The sequence below is a fragment of the Penicillium diatomitis genome (assembly GCF_028827545.1).
Source record: "Penicillium diatomitis strain IBT 30728 chromosome Unknown utg000001l_segment0_segment0, whole genome shotgun sequence".
Taxonomy (NCBI): Eukaryota; Fungi; Ascomycota; class Eurotiomycetes; order Eurotiales; family Aspergillaceae; genus Penicillium; species Penicillium diatomitis.
The window spans coordinates 3,627,661-3,651,797 of record NW_026623173.1 but is presented as its reverse complement, the minus strand read 5'-3'; the positions used below and the strand labels follow the sequence as shown (position 1 = coordinate 3,651,797).

At 50.6% G+C, this 24,137-nt stretch overlaps 10 protein-coding genes across 10 annotated transcripts; 5 read left to right on the top strand and 5 right to left on the bottom strand.

The window, feature by feature from the left end:
• Positions 1-432: 432 nt before the first annotated feature.
• On the bottom strand, positions 433-2,263 carry N7539_001042 (FAD-linked oxidoreductase sor8; the record flags this gene model as incomplete). The annotated part of the gene is made up of 3 exons (XM_056930646.1): positions 433-724; positions 793-1,063; positions 1,135-2,263. 3 exons carry the CDS (start codon positions 2,261-2,263, stop codon positions 433-435), a joined length of 1,692 nt encoding a protein of 563 aa, XP_056794939.1.
• A 407-nt stretch (positions 2,264-2,670) lies between these two features.
• N7539_001041 (UbiA family prenyltransferase) lies at positions 2,671-3,558 on the bottom strand (the record flags this gene model as incomplete). Its single annotated transcript, XM_056930645.1, has 1 exon — positions 2,671-3,558. The coding sequence occupies one exon, from the start codon at positions 3,556-3,558 to the stop codon at positions 2,671-2,673; it is 888 nt and encodes a 295-aa protein (XP_056794938.1).
• A 406-nt stretch (positions 3,559-3,964) lies between these two features.
• N7539_001040 (cytochrome P450) lies at positions 3,965-5,896 on the top strand (the record flags this gene model as incomplete). Its single annotated transcript, XM_056930644.1, has 6 exons — positions 3,965-4,322; positions 4,381-4,563; positions 4,623-4,972; positions 5,046-5,457; positions 5,516-5,617; positions 5,706-5,896. 6 exons carry the CDS (start codon positions 3,965-3,967, stop codon positions 5,894-5,896), a joined length of 1,596 nt encoding a protein of 531 aa, XP_056794937.1.
• A 3,340-nt stretch (positions 5,897-9,236) lies between these two features.
• Positions 9,237-10,343, bottom strand: N7539_001039 (SDR family NAD(P)-dependent oxidoreductase; the record flags this gene model as incomplete). The annotated part of the gene is made up of 4 exons (XM_056930643.1): positions 9,237-9,412; positions 9,477-9,742; positions 9,871-10,148; positions 10,227-10,343. 4 exons carry the CDS (start codon positions 10,341-10,343, stop codon positions 9,237-9,239), a joined length of 837 nt encoding a protein of 278 aa, XP_056794936.1.
• Positions 10,344-11,014: 671 nt separating this feature from the next.
• Positions 11,015-12,220, top strand: N7539_001038 (uncharacterized protein; the record flags this gene model as incomplete). The annotated part of the gene is made up of 3 exons (XM_056930642.1): positions 11,015-11,164; positions 11,229-11,710; positions 11,770-12,220. The coding sequence occupies 3 exons, from the start codon at positions 11,015-11,017 to the stop codon at positions 12,218-12,220; spliced, it is 1,083 nt and encodes a 360-aa protein (XP_056794935.1).
• Positions 12,221-12,713: 493 nt separating this feature from the next.
• Positions 12,714-12,893, bottom strand: N7539_001037 (uncharacterized protein; the record flags this gene model as incomplete). The annotated part of the gene is made up of 1 exon (XM_056930641.1): positions 12,714-12,893. The coding sequence occupies one exon, from the start codon at positions 12,891-12,893 to the stop codon at positions 12,714-12,716; it is 180 nt and encodes a 59-aa protein (XP_056794934.1).
• A 902-nt stretch (positions 12,894-13,795) lies between these two features.
• faeB-2 (putative feruloyl esterase) lies at positions 13,796-15,446 on the top strand (the record flags this gene model as incomplete). The annotated part of the gene is made up of 2 exons (XM_056930640.1): positions 13,796-14,141; positions 14,203-15,446. 2 exons carry the CDS (start codon positions 13,796-13,798, stop codon positions 15,444-15,446), a joined length of 1,590 nt encoding a protein of 529 aa, XP_056794933.1.
• Positions 15,447-16,342: 896 nt separating this feature from the next.
• N7539_001035 (uncharacterized protein) lies at positions 16,343-17,653 on the top strand (the record flags this gene model as incomplete). Its single annotated transcript, XM_056930639.1, has 1 exon — positions 16,343-17,653. The coding sequence occupies one exon, from the start codon at positions 16,343-16,345 to the stop codon at positions 17,651-17,653; it is 1,311 nt and encodes a 436-aa protein (XP_056794932.1).
• A 1,810-nt stretch (positions 17,654-19,463) lies between these two features.
• N7539_001034 (putative tannase) lies at positions 19,464-21,236 on the top strand (the record flags this gene model as incomplete). Its single annotated transcript, XM_056930638.1, has 1 exon — positions 19,464-21,236. The coding sequence occupies one exon, from the start codon at positions 19,464-19,466 to the stop codon at positions 21,234-21,236; it is 1,773 nt and encodes a 590-aa protein (XP_056794931.1).
• Positions 21,237-21,896: 660 nt separating this feature from the next.
• Positions 21,897-22,490, bottom strand: N7539_001033 (Secreted thaumatin-like protein calA; the record flags this gene model as incomplete). Its single annotated transcript, XM_056930637.1, has 1 exon — positions 21,897-22,490. The coding sequence occupies one exon, from the start codon at positions 22,488-22,490 to the stop codon at positions 21,897-21,899; it is 594 nt and encodes a 197-aa protein (XP_056794930.1).
• Positions 22,491-24,137: the final 1,647 nt, after the last annotated feature.

Genomic DNA, 24,137 nt, shown 5'->3' with positions numbered 1-24,137 from the left:
TTTGCTGTGCGAGTGTGATTTAAAGATATTCCAGATCACTTAACTAGTAATACATGCAAACACATGTCTTCTCTACCATTTTTCAGAGCAAGGAGTGTCCAAGACGAAATCGAGTAATATCGTCATAATACTAGTCAAAGGGAATTATTATCCGGTCATGCTACGGGACCGGTCACTCGTCCACCTCGTCTTCGCCGTCTCCTTTCTTCGGAAAATGTCACTCGAATATTTCTCGTCTACGTAGAGTCCCAAGGCCAGAGGGTCTGGTACAGTAACAAAGGAGGTTGCACTGAGTGATCAATTGAAAGGGTGTGATGTTAAGTCAAAATTGCATAAATCTATAAACTTTCCTAATCGTGATACACGTATGTCGCATAAACATTAAGGAAGGAAATTTGATAATAAGCCTGCTCATAAAATGAGACATCAGGATCACAAGTCATCAGATCGACAGAGGTGCCCGTCATCCAGCTCTGTCCACGCCTCGCTTCCAACGGCGGTTCTGGCCCAGAACACTCCGTTGGGATCGAACTCCTCTTTGATCTCATGCAAGGCTTGATATTTATCACCGTAGAAGGCGGACTGCCAGTCGGGCTGCTTCCAGTCGGCTTCGTTCAGATAGGCTCCACTGTCGATGCTGATATCCGTCAGAAGCGGAACAAGCTCTTGAGTCATCAATGACTGGCACTCGACGTTCACTTGACGATTTGTGTAATTGTAGCTTCTAGTTTCTTGGTCAGGTTGAATCCATAGCCGCAAAGAGTTACATTGCTCTCGAGACAGATCACTTACGTTCCGAGAACAATGGAGATGGCAGCATCGCGCCAGGCAGGATTGACTGCATTGTCCGGTACCGAGTGACGGGAAACATTGAGTGATACGCCTGAGACCACTGCACCCTGTTCTGAAATTTGTCTCAAGGTCGAGATGAGGCTGTCGGTACTGTGTGCAAGCACCCCGCGAGGCATGAGGCGTCCTCCGATTTGCGCTTCCGTAATGTTGCTGTGTGGATTCATGGCCATGAAACAGTCCCAGAACGAGGCGAACTGTTGGATGTGGAAAGCTTTTTTTTCGAAAAAGATTAGTTGCATATTTATTGGCTGATATTTGGTCAAGGGGTGGTTTTTTACATACCGTATGTCATGTTTCTCTCATTGAGCATCCTCAAAGTTGATGCAAGATGCATCTGCAGTTGATCCACGTTACCTCCAGGCCATGTGATTGGTGTGAGACTGAATGTCTTTCCAATGACCGCCCAGATTGCGACAGCGCCAGCATCGATAATAGGAGTGATGTCGACAATGAAATTTCGAATGATGGACCAGAAGACGTCAGGCGGTACATCAGCGCCACTAAAGGTTAGGTTCGCTGAAGCAGTGCTAACTTCAGCGTACGCCTTGACGGTGGCACTCATCACAACAGCATATGTGCCTCCACCACCGCCCGAGAGAGCCCAAAAGAGATCGGGATTTCTGTCGGGAGCGGCTATGAGATGTTGTCCATCGGCGGTCACCACCTCCCATTCCAATACCTGATCGGCAGCGAGACCAACCATGGAAGCCAGCTGACCATGGCCTCCACCTTGACTGTAACCACCGACAACCCCAACACTATCGCAGTTACCTGTCAGGATGACTTTGTTCTGCGCGTGAGCCGCAGCCATCCCTTCAAAGCCTTGGATGCCGGCGCCGAGTCGCAACGCCGGTCCTTCGTAGGAGCATGAGCGATACTGCAGATACTCGGTAGCCTTCAGGTTGTGCATCCACAAGGCGAGACCTCCAGGTGCAGTGGACTTGCCGAGATAGTCGTGGCCAGTGTTTCGGATGACCAAGCGAATGTTATGATCTTGGGCAAACTGAATGGTCTTCTGCACATCTTCCACCTTGCTCACGTTGACTGCGTATCGCTGGAGCGCGGTGATCGTGCATGGTGTGTTCCGCGGTAAGAAGGGATCACAAGACGCGTTGGAGAACCACGACGCCATAGGTGAGTCGCAAGTCTTGTAATGAGTGGCCGGAAACCCCCAGTCAGCGATCAGACTGGCGCAAGCCTCCCGGTTGTATGCTGAGAATTCTCCTGTGGTGTGGCAGACGCTACCGAGAGGAATCGTTGAGATCAATCGGCCGCCTATGGTGGCATTGAAATCCGCCCACTGCTGCCACGAAGGCCAGCAGGCATCACCGGGGAAGCAGCGACAGTCCAGTCCGGCGACTATCGAGACGCAGAGAGCAAAGAGAAGGGTAAAAAGTGTCATTTGTCGCATGATGAAAGACTTATATCTCTAGGGTGAGATGGATGAAACGGAGGAGAAATGACTGAGACACGCGGTAGTTGACGAGATGGGGTCTCTTCCATACAAAAGAGAGATTAAGATAAGAGCTTCAAAGGAGTCGCCTTTCCACAACCACACGGGTCTACGGCCCAAGAGAGATTAAACGACATACATGTTCAATGTAGAGCACAACAGTAATGCCCAACTACATGGCAACGGCTACTCGGACGTCATACTTTTGGTGTTTCACTTGGATAATTCTGGATTCAATCCTAGGTAAACCTTATGTTCCCGGCATTGGCCGCAATCTGAGATATCTAGAATGTTCATGGAAGCAGGCAGCATCCATAGCCCCTACCACTGTAAGCCCTCGCATGATGCACAATCTGGCAGAGTCCTCAGTAGTTGCCCGATACGGCCACCCAGCCAGGAATACCATAGATGACCACTTGCCACATGCACCAGAGTCGCCACGCTTTGGCATCGTTCGTGCCCTTGGCCACGTGGAAAGAGACGCCCAGCCCTGTCAGCAGGGGTACCACATATCCCCACAGTGGGATGTGCCAAAAGTAACAACAGCAGATGCTCCAGAACAATATGAAACAGACGATGGAGCCCCGCGACAACTTGTCGCCCAGAACCAGGGGAAGCGTTTGCCGGCCTCGAGTGCGGTCACCGACTTGATCCTTCAGATCTTGAACTTGCATGGTGGTCAAGATGATGCCCCCCATGATAGCAATCCACATGTAGCCATGCTGGGTAATCTGAACATCGAGTCCAGAGACAATGCGCAGCGAGCTGCTCAGATAGAGCGCATATCCGCACGCAATGATGCCGTCTCGGACGATCTCATCGCCGCCACGAAGATCGTTGTACAACCAAGTCAGGATCATGATCCCAGCACTCTGCGTTGCCACGCCGAGTACCGCACTGATGGTCAGCACGAGCGGAATGGCAACGAGCATCCACCGCCGTGTCGTGTCCGGGCTGATCTGTCCGGTGGGCAGGGGTCGCCAGGGTTTGTTCAGCCGATCCTCCAATTGCGATTCGGGAAGACGCTGGTTCGCTAAATCGAATACGAAGACATTGGCCCAGTTGAAGAGAATCACTGCGAGACCGCGCAGAAAGAGTTGTGAGAGAGCCGGACGCTCGGGACAATCCGTAAGCAAAGGAGCAGCAAGCCCTGTGAGCAGTCCGAAGGCCGAATTAGGAAGGACGAAAGTGGAAAAGTTGCTCTCGGTGAAGAGCCAGATGAGCTGCAGCAGTTGGATCCAGGGCGTATCCATGGTGGGAGGAGTCATAGCAAGTAGTTCGAGTCAATCACAGCGAAAGTCGATGCCGAGAGAAGCAGCAGGGGCAGGGGGGCCGCCCTGGAATGACGAACAATGTACAAAAGGTAAAGACTGTTGAAGGATAAAGAAAAATAATGATTTGTGACTTTTCATGAAGAGAATCCTCAGAGAGACATTGAAGTCTCCTGGAGGTGAGAATATGTGATGGGATGGAGCGACACGTCCAGGGGACAGCACGATGCGATGGTTGTTTGCAAACATCAATCCCTCTTGTGTATCCCTCAGCTCTCCACTCCCCCAAATAATTTCTCGTGCGTTTGATTTTTCTCTCTTTCTCATACACTTCTACACAAGACCCCAGTGTTTGATTCCACTTGTTCTTATTGAGCTATCTGTGACCATGAAAAGCCTCATTCCGGCCCTGATCGGGTCCCTTTTTGGACTGTTCATGCATCATGCCGTCTTCATCAACGGCGAGTGGCATGTCCAAGCACCGGACATTCTGATCTGTCACCTCGCTTGCTTTTTGACATTGGCCGTTTGTGTTGATGGTGCAAAGTACATGGTCTGTGGATACATTGCCACAATGCTCACGAGTATGCTCGTCTATCGAATCTATTTCCATCGTTTGAGTCATTTTCCGGGCCCTCGCTTCGCTCGCATCAGCAAACTGTGGCATGCATGGCATTCTCGCCACCGCCAGAACTACCGGCTCTTGGCCAGCTTGAATCACCAGTATGGAGACTTTGTTAGAACAGGTATGCGTTGGGTCGAAGAGGAAATCGCAGAGGATTTGGCTAAGTTTCAATAATCTAGGTCCAAGCGAGCTCACAGTGTATCATCCGGATGTATTCATGGCAATTGATGGACCCCAAGGAAATTGCGTCAAGTCCGAATGGTACGATCTACTTCATCCAAAGCAGTCCCTCGTTACTGCACGAAACAAAGAATCTCATGGACAGCGCCGTCGGCAGTGGAATCGCGGCTTCACTCCCCAAGGTTGGTACTGCTTTTCTCGGTTTTTGAGTGACGGCCGATCACCAACTGACAGATGCTAGCCCTCGATCAGTATCAAGATCGCGTTCTCCCTCTCATCGATCAGCTGGAGCAATGCATTGACCAAGATATTGCAACTAAACAGGTGACTGAAGTGACGGATTTAATCTACTGGCTCGGTTTTGATCGTATGGGAGACTTTGTCTTCAACAAAACGTTTGATATGCTGTCGCGTCAAGAGTGGCATCATATTATCATGCTGATGCAGCGAGCTCTGTCTCTTCTCGGTCCACTGAGTCCTGTGCCTTGGTTCATTCACATTGCATTCAAGACTTTTCCCCGGTTGTGGATCCTAAAAGACTGGTTTCGCATGGTAGCCTGGTGCGAGGAACAGATGCTTCAACGACTGGAGGTGGGTTTTTGAGGCCTTCAAGGATGAACGCCAATATCAGCCACTGACTTTTTGTAACTTGCTTTCTACTTAGGCTCCACGGGATCAAGCCTCCCGGTCCCCCGATGTCGCTCATTATCTCCTTCAAGATGTTCGAGATGACCCCCGCCGCTTCCCATGGCTCACCGGCGACAGTATTCTTGCTATTGTTGCTGGCAGTGAGCCCACGGCTGCGGTTCTTATCGGTCTGTTTTGCGAGATTGCCAGAGTTCCACAACATGCAGAAGTTATCTTGAAGGAAATCAGCACTATTGATGTCGAAGACTCACGGATCTTGGCCTCGAGCTGCCCTCATCTCGAGGCATCGATTCTCGAAGCGCTCAGACTTTACCCGGCCTTGCCCACGGGTGGTAATCGAAAGACATTGAAGAATGGCGTCACAATTGGGGGAACATACATTCCTCCAGAGACAACTATCGTCGCCCCCCGATTCTGTATCTCTCGACGTAAGTACACAGTGGTTCAAGCATATTGAGTGGCGCAAATCCACTAAATCATCAAAAGGCGAGGATAGCTTCGAGGACGCGGAGAAGTTCGTCCCCGAGCGCTGGTACAAATGGCCCGACATGGTCCGCAATAAATCAGGCTTTGTGCCTTTCGGACTCGGTAAGTGAATCCGCACCACTCCATTGTTCACTGAACTCCTTTCATTGCCCAGCACATTTCTCTCGATGTAAGTCTAATAGATCGCTAGGTCACCACAGCTGCCTCGGACGTGCACTAGCCATGAACGACATGCGGCTGATCACCGCCAAGCTCATCCAAAAGTACCGTTTCACTTTTCCCCCTGGTGACGACGGCAGTGCCGTGCTGGATGATCTGAAAGATCAATTCACTTCGAACCCCGGTCGCCTGCGGCTGGTTTTTCAACTGCGCGATGATTAAAGTTGGGTCTTGTGGTGAAGTTCGGTCTCGTGAGTAGGACAGTGTTCACAACGCATAGTAATTATTTATCTGTTGATTAATGTTCATATGTTGTGTCTATCTCTCTCAAATGTTGGAGGCAGTTTCGTTCATCTACGCTCATTTGCGTTCAGTTCATGACAAAAAGTGGTTAGTCTTTCAAGGGCGATAGCCCTCAATCGCGTTCATGTGCTGACGCCTAAATCAAGATGAAGGGTCAGCCTCGCGGTAGTACAAAATGCATCGCTTCCAATGGTGGAAAACATGAGCGATGTACCACCTCAGGATGCTGCAACCAGTAGGAGCACTGACCGAGCCCTAGCTCAATCGATTACTTTCTACAAGACACACCGGTACCACTGGCCTGTTATGGTAGCCATTTACTTGCGTCTCCTGGGCGTATGGAGGGTGATTCTGAGCCTCGAAACAGGCAATTACATAACAACAACCTCTCCGACCACAACTCATGCTCTTTTGGGCGTATTCAGATGGTGAGAGATGAATAGCACGAGTTCGAATAATGATAATAATACATAATCATTGAAGCATCGCAATATGTTCTACATGTGATCAATTTCCGGGGAGTGCAAAAGAGAGAATCTTTTCCACTAGTAGCTGGAACTACGTTCTTTAAATTGAGGGGCACTTCTTAGTATATATGTCACGCCTGAGATTCCCAAGGGATGCTCCTGGACTTCAAGATCTCTATCAAGGGTAGATGAATCGTCGATCACATCGATCCACAAATTTGATACCTTCCGCGGGAAATCGAAGCACAAGCCCGCAAGGTACCCTAGTAAAATATGAAGTACGCACCTACCTGAATAGATTGTTAAGAAGTATGATGCTTCCCTCAATTATATACTGTAGTCTTGTACTCAGGCCGTGGCTCGATGTCACAAGTACACAACCCTGAGGCGAATGTTGAAAGCTGATAAGTTAGCAGTGAGCTAAAAATGTGGGGCCGGCTCGAATATCACCCAATCTGGCCTAGTGCACGAGCTTCTGTCGTGGTCGACTGTCAAGTTGTCAATTCGTCTCCGAGCGTCTCCCCTCACAGACTCAATCCCAATCAAATTTCAGCATGACCAACGGAAAGCTGGGCTCACGGGCTGATCTATAGAGTCGGAAGCTCGACGTATGGTTCCATTGGGAACCAGCATTCCTCTTGAGCCAGTATTTTTTGGACACAATACGTCCTTTCTGTCTTCAGGCGTCGGATAAGTCACCGGAGAACTACTGATAAGTCGACCATATTGGTTGAATGAGCCCAGACGGCTCGGGAATATGCCCTCGTGAGGCCTCTGGATCAAGGCAAGAGATGGCCCGTTGCAAGGGCCCTGTGTTCAAGGGGATGGAAGTACGTACATCAGAGCCCCTGTACCGAGTATCTGATAATGCTGGCATGAACATGACAGCGCCAAGGTGGGTGTCCCTGCCCATAATGTCTTCGCATTGGTAGGGCCCGTCATACGCGCAGTTATGGGAAGGCAGAAGTGATTTTCATCACGTATCAACCGGCGAAGGGCGAACTGGCTTGTGTCTCGCCCCCGTTGGTCTTTCATCAATACATACAAGGTCTTAAAGGCGAATCTTGGGATGTTCTATGGCCAAGACTCTGCCTTGTTCCGCCCTCATTGAAGCCTACTAGATCAAATGGATGCTACCACGTCACTCGAGTCGTTCATCATGCTCGACTCATACTCGATTCGTCGGGCGGCGGTCTGCTACTGATGTTCCATATCAACGTCGCTGGGACACACGCAAAGACGAATCTCAACAGATCATTCACAACTCCGATTCCTCTGGCTTAAACACTCCTAAGTTGACTTTTGGTCGCGGACGGGCTCAGAACTGATCCAGTTCCATTGTGGCAGTGGCAAGATCAAGCCTCCTAACAGAATCGGGTGGAGTCGAGTTTTTATTGGCTTCCATTGGCACTTTATTTCACAATGGGGATACACCTGAGCTGGAGCATTTCCACAGCCCCATACGTTGAGAACTAGATCCTTGCGGTTTGCATGGTCTCTGGAATCATAACCAGTCACTTAACACAACGGGCAAAGGCACCAGACAGGAGCCAAAACTTCAGATATCTAATCTCGATGGCGTATGAGGAAATCACCCCCGGGTTTGGCTCGCTGGTATGCTGTTTATTTATAAAGATCTTGCGATATCTTACACTGATGAAACATTTCCATATCCAAGATTTTCTTATCATAAATCTTCTTTCAATCCTTCATTTCATGAAACTCTTTTCGGCGACCACGTAGAGCATAGAGAGAAAACGCTTTCCCAGCATCCGTCCTCATTGCATGGTATCCAAGACTCAATATCATGTTGCACACCGCAGAGTCACAAGCCCAGGCTATCGGTACGTCCATGTGAGCGCTATGCGTAATCTGATACATCGTTCTAACGTGACTCACTCGGTCGAAGATCCTAAGTGCGACAGGGTTGAAAGAGGACTCGCTCACCACCTTTGTCTGTCGGCTGAAGTGCGAGAACGAAAAGGCTAGAGATGAAGTTTTCCAAGCGCAGGCTTGCTCCCATGTCTGGCAAGAGAAAGTCAAGGAACGCGACACCTGATTTCAGACCATCGCAGAACAGCTGAGGGAGAGTCAAAAAGAATATCGTTAGTGCGGCTGGAAAGGAAGATGCGACATGTACAGAAGGAAAGGATCTTGACAGTCAAGCTGTTCCCAGAGTCTCGGGCGAATTCGAAGCCCCATGCGGCTATTCATGTTTGGAAATACATCCGAATTGAGGTCACTGTAGGTATATTGGTCGTGTTGGTAAGCGAGGCACGGTCGGATAAGAACTTACTGCGTTCTGTTATTGTTACCTCGGACGATCTAAAACCCTGCATACCCACCCAAGCACCATATAGTTATGGGCTACATTTGATCAAGATTACTAAATTTCTTGAGAGCAGCGATTTTGATATCTACTGATAGCATCGGGAGCACGAGTAAGACTAATCCAGTATTGTTCCCTTTCAAGTCGGGATGGAACGAAGCGGTCTGTTGCTGTTATCCGTACTGACTGACTCGAAGAACAATTTGATATGGGATGGCTCTCGTGAGCTAATCGTTGCTGACGTTGAACTACCGAGATCAGCAATTTAGTTGCTGTCAGGATATGGAGAAGTTTCACAATATGATTGGATGATACTGAATGGAGGCTTGAGAAAACTTACAGGTATCTCAATGTATGCGAATCGGCCTAAAACATACCCGAGGGCAGCGACATTCCGAACCGTCGCTCGTGCCACACGCGTCAAAACAACTTGCAAAAAGTCCGAATGCAGCTGACCGTAAGGCTAAGGAGAATGGAATGGCCAACCATAAATGCCCGAGGTCAGCAGCAGACCCGATTTGATTTCATCTGCCTTGGCTTTGAGCTCGTCCACGTCCCAGTTGGCCCAGGCACAGCGACCGCTTAGGAAGGCGGCTTCAGGGCTCGTTAGCCAGACAGTAAAATCCCCAGGCAGCTCCACTTGCGTAGAAATTCAAATCAGCGTGTATTCCATCTGTATATTTTATCGGGGCAATCTTCATACCTGTGTCCATAGGAAGATGATGGGGATCAGCACCCGATTCACGAAACACCTTCGTGTCAATCATGCCAGGGTGAAGTGCAACCGCGACCAGATTGGGGTTTTCTGCTGCCAAGAACTCGACCAACTTGACCACAGCCAGCTTTGAGGTGATGTATCCTGACATTTTCTGCAATCGAGCCGCCGGGAACACCACCGCCGCAGTAAGAGCAACGATGGTTGCATGGTCAGGATTAGCCGTGGGGAGAAAAACCTGCGACATGACCATGCTGCCTAGAACATTTGTCTGGAGTCGTATGGCAGTCAGTACAACTCAGGGTTTCGATTGCAAGGAGGTCTGTGCCTCGTCCACGGGTCTTTGCATCTCTCTGCATGCGCACAGCGGATATCTGCATACCTCGAAGTTTTGCCGCCACTCGGCCACCGACGCGTCCCTAATCGAAGCCGGGGGGAAATGTATCCCGCAGCGAGGACCATCACGTCCCACTGACCAGTGGCAGCAGCAATAGCACATAGCGCTTCTTCATCTGTTACATCGGCCACCTGAACCGAGGTGTTACAGGTCAGAGTTTTGGCGGTCTCTCGAAGGCTGGCCTCAGTTCGCCCGATCAGCACAATCTTCTGTGCTCCTGCTTTAGCAAACGACTGTGCGGTTGCGCGGCCGATGCCACTTCCCTGTGGAGACCAAGTCAGCAGGCGACGTTTGTGACTGGAAGCGTGGTAAACAAAAGCCACAGTCAAAGGGTCTCATACTGCACCAGTAATGATGATCGTCTTGCCTGTGGCAGCCGACTCGGGTCGGTGAGGTGAAATGGCTGGGTAGGAGGCATTGTGCCAGGTCCGGGTCAGCGATGGTAATGGTGGATTCATGGTGTAACACGCTCAGTGGGGATCGACTATTTTCCGTCTGGGAGGATATGATCTGACGAAGAGAGATTAGACGAAAGTTAGGTGTATGGAGAGTTGCAAAGGTGTAGGGCTCTAGAAGGAGAACGAAAGCTTCGACAAGAGCTGAAGAACCAAAAAAAAAAATGCCCGTGACCAGCGCACCTGATGGGCATTTTCTCAGAAGGGGCCGTATCTCCTCTTCAACCTCTCTATGTGCCGCACGATCTGTCATGGAGCACTAACACTTTTCTTCTTTGAAGTATGATCTTCACCACTATCATTCGTACAACAGACCAAGAACGGTACGGCCAATTTGCACTTGAACCGGTCATGATGCTGTCAGCATCGGGACCAGGCTGGCTCAATGGAACGAATTCGGCGGAAATGTCGCCCAGGTTTATCCTTGCAGACCTGCCCACATACATTCAATATCTGACTATGCCGAGTCGGAGGCGAGAACTTCGAAAAGAAACGTTGCATTTCCGCTCATGTTGTGCAACGACCGACATCCTCGACGAAAACCCGTTGATATTCAAAATGCCGAACCTCATGTCGAGCGATCTTCATGATGTGGATGCATTGTCTATTCTTCTTGGAAGTCAAAGATCAGCTTCTTCATCTTGTCTTATGCTTGAAGATTAGCACTCGGCATTATGGCGGTCAGCCCCAACGGCGTCCAGTTGTCCATCTGGATGGCTGTATTCACTTTCATCACCAATGTAGTGATTGGGCTGCGACTGTGGGCGCTTCATTTGACCCGCAAAAGACTTCAGCTTTCTGATTATTTTGTCATCATTGCTCATGTTCGACTCCCTTCTGCCCCACATGTTCTGACATTTGTCCTGTCTGAGGCTGATCACTGTGCAGACAAGCGCATGCGCTATGACCGGCTTGAACTACTGGGCTGTTGCTAACGGCATGGGAGCGCACACTAGAACTCTTTCAAAGAAAGAGCTCAATGTGCAGTTCAAGATGCTTGTGGGGGTGAGTATGACCTGGCTGGTTGGTACTGTCTGCTGCAAACTCTCCATCTTGTCATTGTATACCAGTCTTTTCCGCACTTTCCGGCCCATTCGAATCCTCGTCTGGGTGGTGAGTAGTCTGGTCGTGGGATATTTCATCGCATTTGTGCCACTGTTTCTTACTCAATGCCATCCCATCTCTTACCAATGGCGTCCCGTTCCTGGAGGTGGCTGTCGGTCTTTGGAAATTCAAGAGATTGCCTCGATTACTTTGAACATTGTCCTGGATACCACGATCGCGCTGCTGCCAATTCCTGCGATATGGAAATTACGAATGTCTCTCCGAAACAAGCTGACCATTGGCGTCATGTTTGGCATGGGTTTGATGTGAGAGGCCATCCTGCTCTATCTTGAAATTTTCCGGCACTCCGTTGACTGGTCTCTAGCGTTGTTGCGGTCATGATCTGGCGACTCGTCATCACTCTTGATCCAGATACCGCGGCAGATTTCGTATACGGGCTCTTCAAGATAGGACTTGTGAGCTTTCTTGAGCTCTGGCTCAGCATTATCATTGTCAGTCTTCCGGTTCTGGCGCCTCTGTTCCGTCATTACGTGGAGCCTATCGTTTCACCGAAGCGTCCTGTTGCCGCTCAGCTTCGAGAAGCCCAACATACAATTGGAAGCGACCCTCCCAAAAAACCGTTCGCGTCGGGTCCTTACTCTGAAATCGAGATGGGTCATGGAAATTACTCGGCCCAGATCAAGACTGGAATGACTTCATCACAGAGCGATCATGATGATACTATTGGGCTAGTGAGCAACATGCAACCCAACGCTATTGCGATGCGAAGAGAGGTTGTCGTCCTGGATTCGGAGACGTCCATGAGTACTAAGTAATCGAGAGCGTGCGATCAGATATTTCACTTGCCGTGGCCTGTCACGACGAGAATGATATGCGGAGCTCGATTTGGTTTGCAAAAACAGCCTTCAATTACAGAGATTGCAGTTTGATGTAAAAGCCGGAGAAATTGATTTCTTACAGAACGTGAGCGTTTCCCGTAAAGACAGGTTTCCTCAGTTTGTCCGTTCTACTCAATGTGGAACTTGGGGACGCTCCTTCCCCTTTTGTGCTCATCTTACCCGTACATTTCAGAAATGCACGTTTTCGGCGGCGGAGATGTCTGCTTGACTTCTCTCACTCTTCACTTGCAAGTTTCTTTCCTCCCCAACGTCTTCATTTCCACAGAAAGAAGCTCAACTCGATCATCACCAAGAACCTCTTTGCGCGCTCTCAATCTTCCACCGCCAGCTGTTGTTTCCTAACTCCACCTGTCGCAATGATTGTATGTATGCTCCATCAGCAGAGATGGAAGTGATTATTAAGAAGTTACTACAGCTTATCATTGCGGTTTGCCTGGTTGCGCTCGTGCTCGTCATTGCCGCATTCCGATAGCTTCTCGAGGAACGCGCATACAATTTCCTCGTGCGAGCTTTTCCTCCGCAGCTCGGGATAAAATCCATGCCTTATTTCATATGTCAACTTGACAATCGCACCCTTGATCTGATCCATGACGCTGCCTCGTGTCAAAATCGCAAATGGTTATCTGCTGAAGTCGTGGCCACGGTTCTCAGCTGGGAGGGAAAAAGTGCCTGATGAGGGTGCTTCCATCATGAGGAAGTCACTTGCCACCGAGCGTAAGCACATTCGAGCGGACGAGCGGAGAATTTGTGGGAGATCTCATCAATCGTGAAGCGCAGGACTGATAGCATCATGTACAGAGCCACTATCACACGAGCTATGTGGTGTAAGTACATCCTTCCCCAGCTCGCCACCAGAGAGTTCCACTTCATCCCGATCAGTCTGGTTCGGCTGCAACAACGCCGACTCTGGAATTTGGAGTGTAGACTCTCAGACTGGTTATAGGCCCGGCTGGATAGTATTCTCTCGCGTGTTCTCCGGATCTTTCTTCCCTTGATCAACATGATACCTCGACGACGCGTCCTCACCTCACTTCCCGCATCTGTAAAGCTCCGCTAATCTGATGCCGAGACGGTCCCGCATCACGATGCTGATACTCTTCCCCGGCTCCGACATGCCGCTTCCCCCGATCTCCACTTTGGATCGTCAGGCTAGTCATGTTGATGTTCAAGACGGGGGCATGCCATGTACATATGAACTAATGAGCATGGCTTGTCAATCCACCGCCGTCTTGGCTTCCCAAAACAGTATTTTGCATTGGCTGAACCCCCCCGCTAGTACCGGCGTAACCTCGGGATCTTCATCTTCCCTCTCCCTTTTCATAGATTACCCCCGGATCATTTCAAATCCTCAATTGCCGATAGCAGGTAGACAGAGCAGAAGCCGCAAGGATGGACAATTGTGACTTATATAATAGCATCGTCTCACGAGTTCTAGGGTCGACCTTCCAGTGGGTGACAGCATTTTCTCTGGATCAGCTCAAAACAGCCATGATGACTCGACTCCCTGCCTGGGGCATGCTCGGTGCTGCTTCCGTGGCTTCTGCAGCTCTTACAAGTCAGGATGCTTTCCGAGCTCACTGCTCGCAATTCGCACATCAAATTGATATTCCTAATGTCAAGGTCAACATGGCTGAATTCGTCCCTGGCGGCACCAATTTGTCTTTGCCAGACAACGCAGCCAGCTGCAATGCGCCATATCAGGTTGTGTCGGTAGATGTATGCCGAGTGGCCATGGCTGTCTCGACATCGAACAGCAGTGAAATCACGCTGGAGGCCTGGTTTCCGCGTGATTATCAAGGCCGCTTCTTAAGCACAGGAAATGGCGGTCTTTCAGGCTGTATGTGACACCACGCCCTTTTACGTTTTTAAAGGGAAATACTCGTACTGACATGCGGCAGGTATCCAATACTACGATTTGGCTTACACTGCGCAACTTGGCTTTGCTACGGTTGGTGCCAATAACGGTCACAATGGTACTTCTGGCGAGCCATTCTTGAACCACCCAGAGGTGCTGGAGGACTTTGTCTACCGCTCCCTCCACACGGGCGTCGTAGTTGGCAAAGAGCTCACCCAGCGTTTTTACGAAGAAGGGTTCAAGAAGACCTACTACCTAGGCTGTTCCACGGGTGGTCGCCAAGGGTGGAAATCCATCCAGAAGTATCCAAATGACTTTGATGGTGTGGTTGCCGGGGCCCCGGCCTTCAATATGATCGGGCTTTTCTCCTGGAGTGCTCATTTCTATCCGATTCTCGGCCCAAAAGGTTCTGACACCTACCTTTCCCCTGCTGAGTGGAAGGTTGTGCACGAGGAAATCCTCCGACAGTGTGATACCCTTGATGGGGCAAAGGATGGGATCATTGAAGATACCGATCTGTGTCAACCTATACTCAGTCCCTTGATCTGTGCTCCTGGCGCAAAGAACAAGACCTCTTGTCTCTCTGCTACCCAGGTCCATGCTGCCCAGCAAGTCTTTGCACCTCTCTACGGACTCAACGGCACTTTACTGTACCCGCGCATGCAGCCCGGATCGGAGGAACTCGCTGCGCCTATCATGTACAATGGCCAACCGTTCCAGTACAGCACTGACTGGTGGAAGTACGTGGTTTACAACGATTCGTCTTGGCAGGGCGAAAATTGGACGATCCGGGATGCCGCGGTCGCAATGGCTCAGAACCCATACAACATTCAAACCTGGGACGGCGATGTCTCTCCCTTCAAGAAATCCGGTGGCAGAGTCTTGCACTACCATGGCACGCAGGACCAACTCATCAGCTCCGACAATTCCAAGTGGTATTACGCTCGTGTCGCCGAGACAATGGGCCTACCACCATCCAGCTTGGACGAGTTTTATCGCTTCTTCCCGATCAGTGGCATGGGTCATTGTGGTGGAGGAGATGGCGCATACGGAATCGGCCAGGGTTTGAGCACGTATGCTGGCACAGATCCTGAGGATAATGTGCTGATGGCCATGGTTCGGTGGGTAGAAGACGGCGTGGCCCCAGAGACTGTTCGAGGTGCGAAATTCGCCAACGGACCTGGCTCTGCGATCGAGTATCGCCGTAAACACTGTCGCTATCCTAGACATAATGTGTTTGTGGGTCCGGGCAACTACACCGATGAGAATGCTTGGAGGTGCGTTTGATTTGGTGGGCGGATTCATGCAAGAGACAAGAACATGTATATATTCCCATGGCTGATGAAACATCAAATCCTCATCAATGCAGTCACTTGATCTGCATCATGAAACACTGGAAGAAATAGCACATAATTTGGGCAGCAAGGAACATCTTGCCTGATACGAGTAGGCATACCTGTACATAGTGATTTTACCGATGTATAGATCCGGTGGGTCTTCAAGAGCCGTTTGCACGATGACGAAATCTTTAAGTAGTCCCGTGAGAAACAATCACGCGGGTCCAGGACTCTTTGCCGCACACATGAAGCCATCGATTCATGATTTGAAGAACAGCCTAGAAATCCTCTCACATACTACTTAACTGATGTGAGTCGTTCTTGGCTTCTGACCTTACGACCGCTTTTGGCTTCCTCAACTCACGTCGTTGCGGCAGAATGGAGGCGGCCGCAAAGGGCAAAATGTCCATCGCAGGGAGCTCCCGAGGCGTTAACCCATCTGTTTATCTACTTGCTTGTATTCCAACGATCTGCCTTGAGCTACAAACCCGTCGAATCTCTTGTGGAACATCTGTCGAGCTACACTCTGCTACTGTGCTGTCAATCCTTGCCAAGTCCATTTTTCTCTACTGAGCAAGCAGCTCTTCTCCTCCAACCTCGAAACCCGCAACGCGATCGCGAACGCGATCAAGTTCCCCGCCGCACGGATCGCCCTCAAGTCCACCAAATCGGCGCTATCGCTTTATCGGCCTTTTTGCCCCTCACATCTCGTTCGCCTTGGAGAGCACTCACTGGTCTTAGGCTACTGGATACCCGGCTTTTCATAATAGCATCAGTTTGCCTCTGACTTGGTGCGCATTTTCAATTCACTTCTTCATCACCCTCTGAGTGATCGGGCAGCACACGATGGCGGACATGGATGAATTTGCGCAAACCCGTGGCTCAGATGATCTCTTCGACGACGAGATCATCCCTGTTTCTGCAGAGGAACAGCAAGTACAAGTGGACACACCACCGGTCCTTGCACCGCCTGAAACTTCACTCTCGTCTCAAGAAGTGAATTCAGTTGAAAAGTCAGCTGAATCTCGAAGTGAGAACACTCAGCGAGGTCGGGGAGACCGAGGACGCGGTCGTGGCCGAGGGCGCGGCCAGGCAGCAGAGCAAAGTCATGATCAGGCTCGGCCAAAAAGGAGTGGGCTGCAAGACTCAAGATGGGCAGACAAGAAGCCGACTGAAAAGGCGCCTCGGCCCAAGGGGCCCAAACCCGCAAAAGAGCCTGCGACGGCTAAGCCACAATCTCAGCCAGTGGCTGCCGATAAACCAGAAGAAGAATCCTCGACTAAGCAAAACGGCCGAAATGATGAGCAGAATGAGAAGACAGAGGAATCAACTGATAACAATGCCGAGGCCCCACGAGTCCCAGCTGTGCGCGGGGACCGCAGTGCTACCGGCGGACTACGGAAGGTCAGTCAATACGCTCTCAATCGAGACCTTGTAGCTTGCGAGGAATCTAACACTTCAATTCAGCCAAAACTCACCGAAGAGGAACTATCAAAACGCATCGCCGCAGCTAAGGAGAATGCGGTCAAGAAAGCGGCCGCTCACGCCCGCGCCGAAGCCGATCACGCTTCATTTCTCGAGCGCGAACAGGTCGCGGCGGAGAAACGACGTCAAGAAGCAGCGAATCGGCGTGTCATGGACAGTGAACGTGAACAGAATCGTCTACGCAAGCTGAAAGCTCAGACCGGTCGTGAATGGGACTCGCAGAAGACCGAGGACGACTTCAATCCGCGTGGTGGTGGTAGTCAGTTCCGCCGTGGTATGCACGGTGGCGTTTCCGGGCACACCCGCCGAGACTTTGACGAACGGCCATCTGAAGATGCGCCCGATGATCTGTTCAGCCCTGGTCGCGGCCGTGGGCGCGGCGGTCGGGGTGGACGTGGCGGTCGCGGAGGGCGTGGCCGCGGTTCTATGAATGGTTCTCGAGGCGATCGAGAGAATACCAAAGAAGCCACCGAAAATTCCCAGGCGAATGTCGCGTCGCCCCCTGCCAACGATGAAGCTGATTTCCCTGCTCTTCCCGCGGGTCAGAAGCCCAAGTCGAGTGTCCCAGCGAAAGAAGGGACCCAGGAAGCTGCACAGAACACGTCGATGGAGAAGCTTGAAGCTTCAATGGCTCCGATGACAGGGACCTGGGCCGATCAGCTTGATGACTAGATTGGAGACATCCTTCAGGAATATGAGGAGAGAGTGGATGGCTAATAGAGCCGTATATGGCTCTTTTATGACTGGACGTCTATTGATGCACTATAATTCCTGTTGCACAAATATCCCGCCATAACGGCCCGTCGCTCGATTTGAATATACTCTCTCGGGCGCATGGTCAATAATGTATGCACGATCTGGCGACCCTGTTGTTACTTTCAAGAAACAAGATACCCTCGGAATATATCAACCCAAATGTTAGTGCACACGACGTCTTCATCTACGTACCTACAATACATTGATAATAGTCCTAGACCCCTCGCTTCTTCCCACCTGATGTCTCGTCGCGAAGTCATACAAACAATCATTGTGCGAATGGAGAGCTACAATAAGACGATTCTTGGTGTAGGTCTGTAAACTCATTGGTGGAAAAGTCCTCTTCGAAAACCTCGCAAAGTCTCACATAAAGATTTCTCAAAGACCCTCAAGAGCAACATCGAAAAGATCCTCAGAAGTACCCTCCCAGAAGCTATCCGCTCTGGATAGATAGTAACCCTTGACACAATATACCACTACAGTATACGCGATACTGTAACTACATCTCAAGGCCTGTAAAGTCCCAACTGATACAAAGTCTTCCATGGCAGTATGCTACCTACTTACTGGGCAGACAAAATGCCGAAAGGGCGGCAAATAAGCTCTCTACCTGATCACAAGCGACTGAGAAACGGCAGACTTTGCGAATGGTCTTCAGCTTACTACTGTTATGGTAAAAGACCAGCTGAGGCACTTTACGCCGCTTCGTGATTGACACTGGTAATATTGAGCTCTCAAAGATTTTGTCACGACTCACTGGACTCGCATGAGTCAACTACGAGGCTTCCTCTGCCCGGATTTGGAGAACAATTGCGTCCAAATTCCATGGGAGTCCTGAGTGAGTATCAGATTAGGCAAGGAGGACCACTGGACACTAGATGATTCTTCACCAAATGAAACGGATAATGTCATTTCCGCTGGCGATTGCGTACTGTTGTTCCCAAGCGGGAGCTGAGGTACGGGGACGGCAACCCTAAATCTTGATCCAACGGCAGCGCGAATCTCCCTTATGTTGGATTGTTCCATTTTTGGTCAAAACATACTACTGCAGTCTATTTCCAGAGTTTTATTTCATGGGCATCGGAGGGTTAGAGTGGGTTCTATGGTGCGCCACGGATCTTCATACGTTAAATGGCAGTGGAGGGAGACAGTCCACTTCCGGATTAATCTTTAAGCGCAGATTGATAAGGGGGACCGGAACGAAGTGGACTTCCTCGTCTTCCTCCACGGTAGCCCAGCTTTTGGCAATGAAGTCTGCAGTCAAATGTACATCAAAGAGACCAACTGACTTTTGACTCCGGTCCTGCATGTCAATCAAGCATCGCGTGGGTGTGTCCACATGGCTTGTTGGGACTCAAGGCCGCGCAAGAGTCTTTGGAACTGCGTTTCATGCCCCTTCCAGCAGGGGTTCGAGTCTCTGATCGTCTCGACCACTATATGGTGACCTACAGTTACAGTAGGCTGAGTCGTCAGGGATGACGACGGCTGGATACCATGAATATCCACACTCCAAGTTGCAAGGCCTCGTATGGCTGGAAATGCGTATCCGACACATGCATCTGTGCTTCCAGAGAGTCCTTCCGATTGATATGGATTCTCGGTCTCTAGGCCTGCTCCGTGGATTTGCCCATCCCCAGTATAAAATGGCCGTGCAACTCTTGCAAGATCGGTATTCACCTATCTCATTTTCATACTTCCAACGATAGTCTCCCCAAACGAGTCAATTATGCGTCCCCAGTCCGGCATCTCGATCACAGCCTTTGCTGCGCTCGTCAGTGCCAAGTCACTCTCTGATGTCTGCATCCTATCCAACGTCAAGTCTGCACTACCTTCCAACGGTACTCTCAATGGCATCAATTTGATTCCATCTTCCTCTACCGCAGCCATCGTATACAATGCTACAGTCGGCGGCATGGTGGGAGCCAGTGCGCCCACCGGCGGTGCCACTTACAACTACTGCAACGTCACGCTGACTTACACCCATCCCGGTAAGGATGATGTGGTCGTGGTGAAGTATGCACTTCCTGACCCGTCTGACTTCAAGACGCGTTTCTACGTCGCGGGTGGAGGTGGCTATTCTTTGAGCTCCGATGCAACGGGTGGTCTGCCCTATGGAGCTGTTGGTGGAGCTTCTTCTGCTGGATATGACGCGCTGAATGGCGTCAGCTACGACGATGTTGTCCTCTATGGCAATGGTTCACTCAACTGGGATGCGACCTACATGTTTGCCTATCAGGCTCTCGGCGAAATGACCAAGTTGGGCAAGTACTTCACCAAGGAGTTCTACAGCCTTGCTGGGACTTCCAAGCTCTACACATATTACGAGGGATGTTCCGATGGTGGCCGTGAGGGAATGAGTCAGATTCAGCGGTACGGTGACGAATACGACGGAGTCATTATCGGCGCTCCGGCTTTCCGCTTTGCTCAACAGCAAGTCAACCACGTTTTCCCTGCTACGGTGGAAAAGACTCTGGGTTACTACCCTCCTCCGTGTGAGCTCTCGAAGATTGTCAATGCTACAATCAAAGCCTGCGATCCTCTTGACGGTCGTACCGACGGCGTCATCTCGCGTTCCGACTTGTGTAAACTTCACTTTGACATGTCCTCCGTTATCGGTCAAGCATACTACTGTGCCGCGGAGACCAGCAGCTCTCTCGGATTCGGCTTCAGTGGCGGTGCGATGGGCGCTGGAAGTCAAACCAGCAACAAGCCAGTTCAGAACGGAACCGTGACGGCTGAGGGTGTGGCGGTTGCTCAGGCCATCATCGACGGGCTTCACAATTCCAAGGGCGAACGCGCCTACCTTTCATGGCAAATTGGCTCGGAGTTCTCCGACGCAGCAACCACATACAACAATGAGACGAAGAAGTGGGAGCTCGACATTCCCTCCACTGGCGGTGAATTCGTCACCAAGTTCGTGGAGTTGGTGGATTTGGACAATCTCTCCTCTCTCGACGGCGTCACCTACGACACCCTCGTTCAATGGATGACGACCGCCCTGTATCGCTTCCTCGACAGTCTCCAGACCACTCTGCCTGATCTGAGCACTTTCCAATCCTCCGGCGGCAAACTGATTCACTACCACGGCGAGTCCGACCCCTCCGTTCCCACAGCATCCTCAGTGCACTACTGGCAATCCGTGCGTTCGATCATGTATCCCACTCTCGACGACCAGCAAGCCCAAGCCCAGCTCGCAGATTGGTACCAGTTCTATCTTGTCCCCGGTGCGGCCCACTGTAATACAAACACCCTCCAGCCCGGACCTTACCCCGAAACCAACATGGAGACCATGATCCACTGGGTCGAGAACGGCGTCAAGCCATCTCGCTTGAACGCCACTGTCTCTTCTGGTGAATACGAGGGCGAGATTCAGATGCTGTGTCAGTGGCCTACTCGTCCACTTTGGCACAACAACTCGACTTTTACTTGTGTCAATGATGCCAAGTCGATTGAGAGCTGGACTTATGAATTTCCGGCCTTCAAGATCCCCGTCTATTAAATTGAGATATGGTGCTTCACTGGGACCGGTCAGGACTTACGGTCTCTACATCATCTAATGGATGAGTCTTCATTGTGCACTCCTGCCTTTTTATGGTTGTGAATTCGCTGCAAACACTATGTTTTCATCTCCTGGGCACCATTCGAATGCGTTTCTGTTTCGGAACTTTGACATGTATGATAGCTTGTGGTTGCCTTGATTGCAATGCGGGTTTTGATAGATGTGTCTTTGCCGTTGTGACCCATTTGTATGACTCTTTCCATCCGTACATACACACAAATTCTCATTACAATTTCAAATTTGGAAGTATCCTCACCTATCTCAATCCATCTTCTTAAGGTCTCCAGGTTGCTTCCTGGCGTTGCGCTGCACGCTTCTATCTAGTCCCCCAAGTCCCAACAGCCGTTGCTGAGGTAAGATCCCATTCGAGGCAACATCGAATCTTGAAGTCTCAGGACGCGAGCGTACGGGCTAGCTGATCTACCGAGAGCTCTTAGACATGAGAATTTAGTGGATTTCTTTTAAGTTTGTATTCGTCTAAATGAGTACATTGATGAATCTAAGATTGTACTTGTTGAATATGTTCGAATCATGATCCGGCAATTTCCCCTGTCAACAGGGGACGAATGCTTTTTGTCAACATGCAAGACTCACGCCTATTTACCCCAACACCAACTTGAAAGCCGCCGCCGAGGAACAGCTCCGCGTATCCACATCATCCGGCTTCTGATAGGCGTCCTTACAGCCAACATCGCCAGCATGACACGTTGCCGACGAACAGCTCGAGTCATCGGTGGTCACTTGAAAACCGGATGAAATGAAGAGCGAGTCTGGAGCCAGATTGATCGAGGACAGATCCCACCAAAGGGTGTCGTCGCCCTTAGTGTACTCAAATTGCAAGACGCTGCTTAAGCTGGTGGTCGTTGCCATTTTGATGGAGATGCCGCCCCCGTCAGAGTTGATGCGCCATTTTTCGGTGTAGGTGCCGCCTGAGGCGGGGAGGGTCTGCATGTCACCACCTGTGTTGGAGATGGACCAGAGGTAGACGGTTTGATTGAGATTGTTGACGATGTTGATGCCGGAGCCGCTGCTACTGCTTGGACCTGTAGTAGTTGGGGTGGCAGATGGGGTCACGGAGGTACTGGACGTGACCGGCACGAGGGTTGCAGTGGCTGTGGGGCGAGTGTGTTGAGGGAGTGCAGTAGCCAGAGAGGCAATGAGACCAAAAAGAGTGATTTTCTTCAGGAAGCCCATGATGATTGAAAGCTTTCAAGGGAATGTGGGTATTCTTCGCTCCGTTGCTGTTGCTGTTGCAGCGAGAAGTAGAGATCACACAAGAGGCTCTGGAATGAGCTAAAGGTGTTGACAGTTGACAGGCTGTTCTTGAATGAATATGAAAAGGGTCCGGCCAGTCTGATCTACAGACGAAGGGTTTCACTCAAAAAGGAGGGGGTCACAAGAAGAGGCACTGCCTTTTGAAGAGATAGTTTGGACAAGCCGTGAATGTGTATCGTAAAAGACAGTAAGTGGACAGGTCAAACGATAGACTTGTGCCGAAAAGTAGAGTATTGGATGGAAGGTGTACACCAGAAAACGAAAGGAAGTACGCGAGATGATGAGGATGAGCAAGACTCCCCCGTCTTTATCATCTCCGGTGGAGAAATGTTCCCCCAGCACGATTGGCTCCTGGCTTGTGACTTGCATGTTCAGCGTAGGCGCCATTCCTGGGACTTCGTAAGGTGGAAAACATGGAGTACAGAGATCAACCATGTCTCGGCCGTCGAGTACCGAAAAAAGACGCACCGGTGATGACTGTTGGGACCACAAAGGTCGTTGTGGAGAGTGACACAAATAGACGGGTCCAGTCTAAAAGGATCGTCACTATGGGCCTCTCTAGAACGTTTGGGGCTTCTTAGCAGCAAATGGATCCGCCTAGCGCCTGCTGTATTCGAGGAAAGGCCCCATAATTTTCAAAATCTCCACGAGAGTGATCAACGGAATTCGCAATTGGATGCATTGCAGTTGATAATCACCACATTAAAGTCGAATAATCAAAAACAAAACGTCAAAGACGATTCGAGATACTGATCTGGTCATGACGAGCCCTCAGCTTGAGAGCAGCGATCGTTTGCTCAATGTTCATTAGGGAATAGGGACCCGTTGAACTCTGAGTCGCTGAGAGGCTGCGACCCCTGAAGACCCAGGTTTCCCACAGTTGAACGCCCCGCTGTAGCTGCCAGCGGGCCGATGGGGGCTGCGGCGGTTACGCAGCAACTTGCGCAGCTTCGCGGAAAAATGGAGTCTGCAGAGGATGGTCAATACTTTATTGGACATGACAATGGATGCATACAGCGACTCTGGTCCCAAAGCGTGCATCGAGCTGCTTGCATTTAAGAGTGAATGAAAACTTCTCCTACCCTTTTCCGGCCAATGGTTTGGGGATCAGGGTCCGACGGTAGGATTTTGACTGCAAGGTCACAATGGCGAAGAACCCCCCTTCGGGAAACAGAATCAGCCCGTCGAGTCCACTTGGAAGCCATAATTCCCACTGGAGTTCAAAATGCAGTCTGACTGGCCAGGTTGAAAGGACGGTCCCAGAATCAAGTTGCGTAAGTGTAGCCCTGATGGACCGTCAGGGCGAGATGAGTGGACAAGGGAACATTCGGGCAGTTCAGGTCCACCTGTTGCCGAAAATAGAAGGTCCATACTGCGATAGTTACTACTTACGACGGCGGTGAGAGTAGTGAGCAACTGAGTACTGCCACCTGCATCGGGCAGCCCAGTGACGTGTGAGTCAGCAAGTTTCTGCCTGATTGAATTGGAGTCCAACAGCGCCCGGCCGGCTCTCACGCCTTGATGCCTGATTTCCCGTCAAGGTCATTCTTGGATGAATGTCTGTTT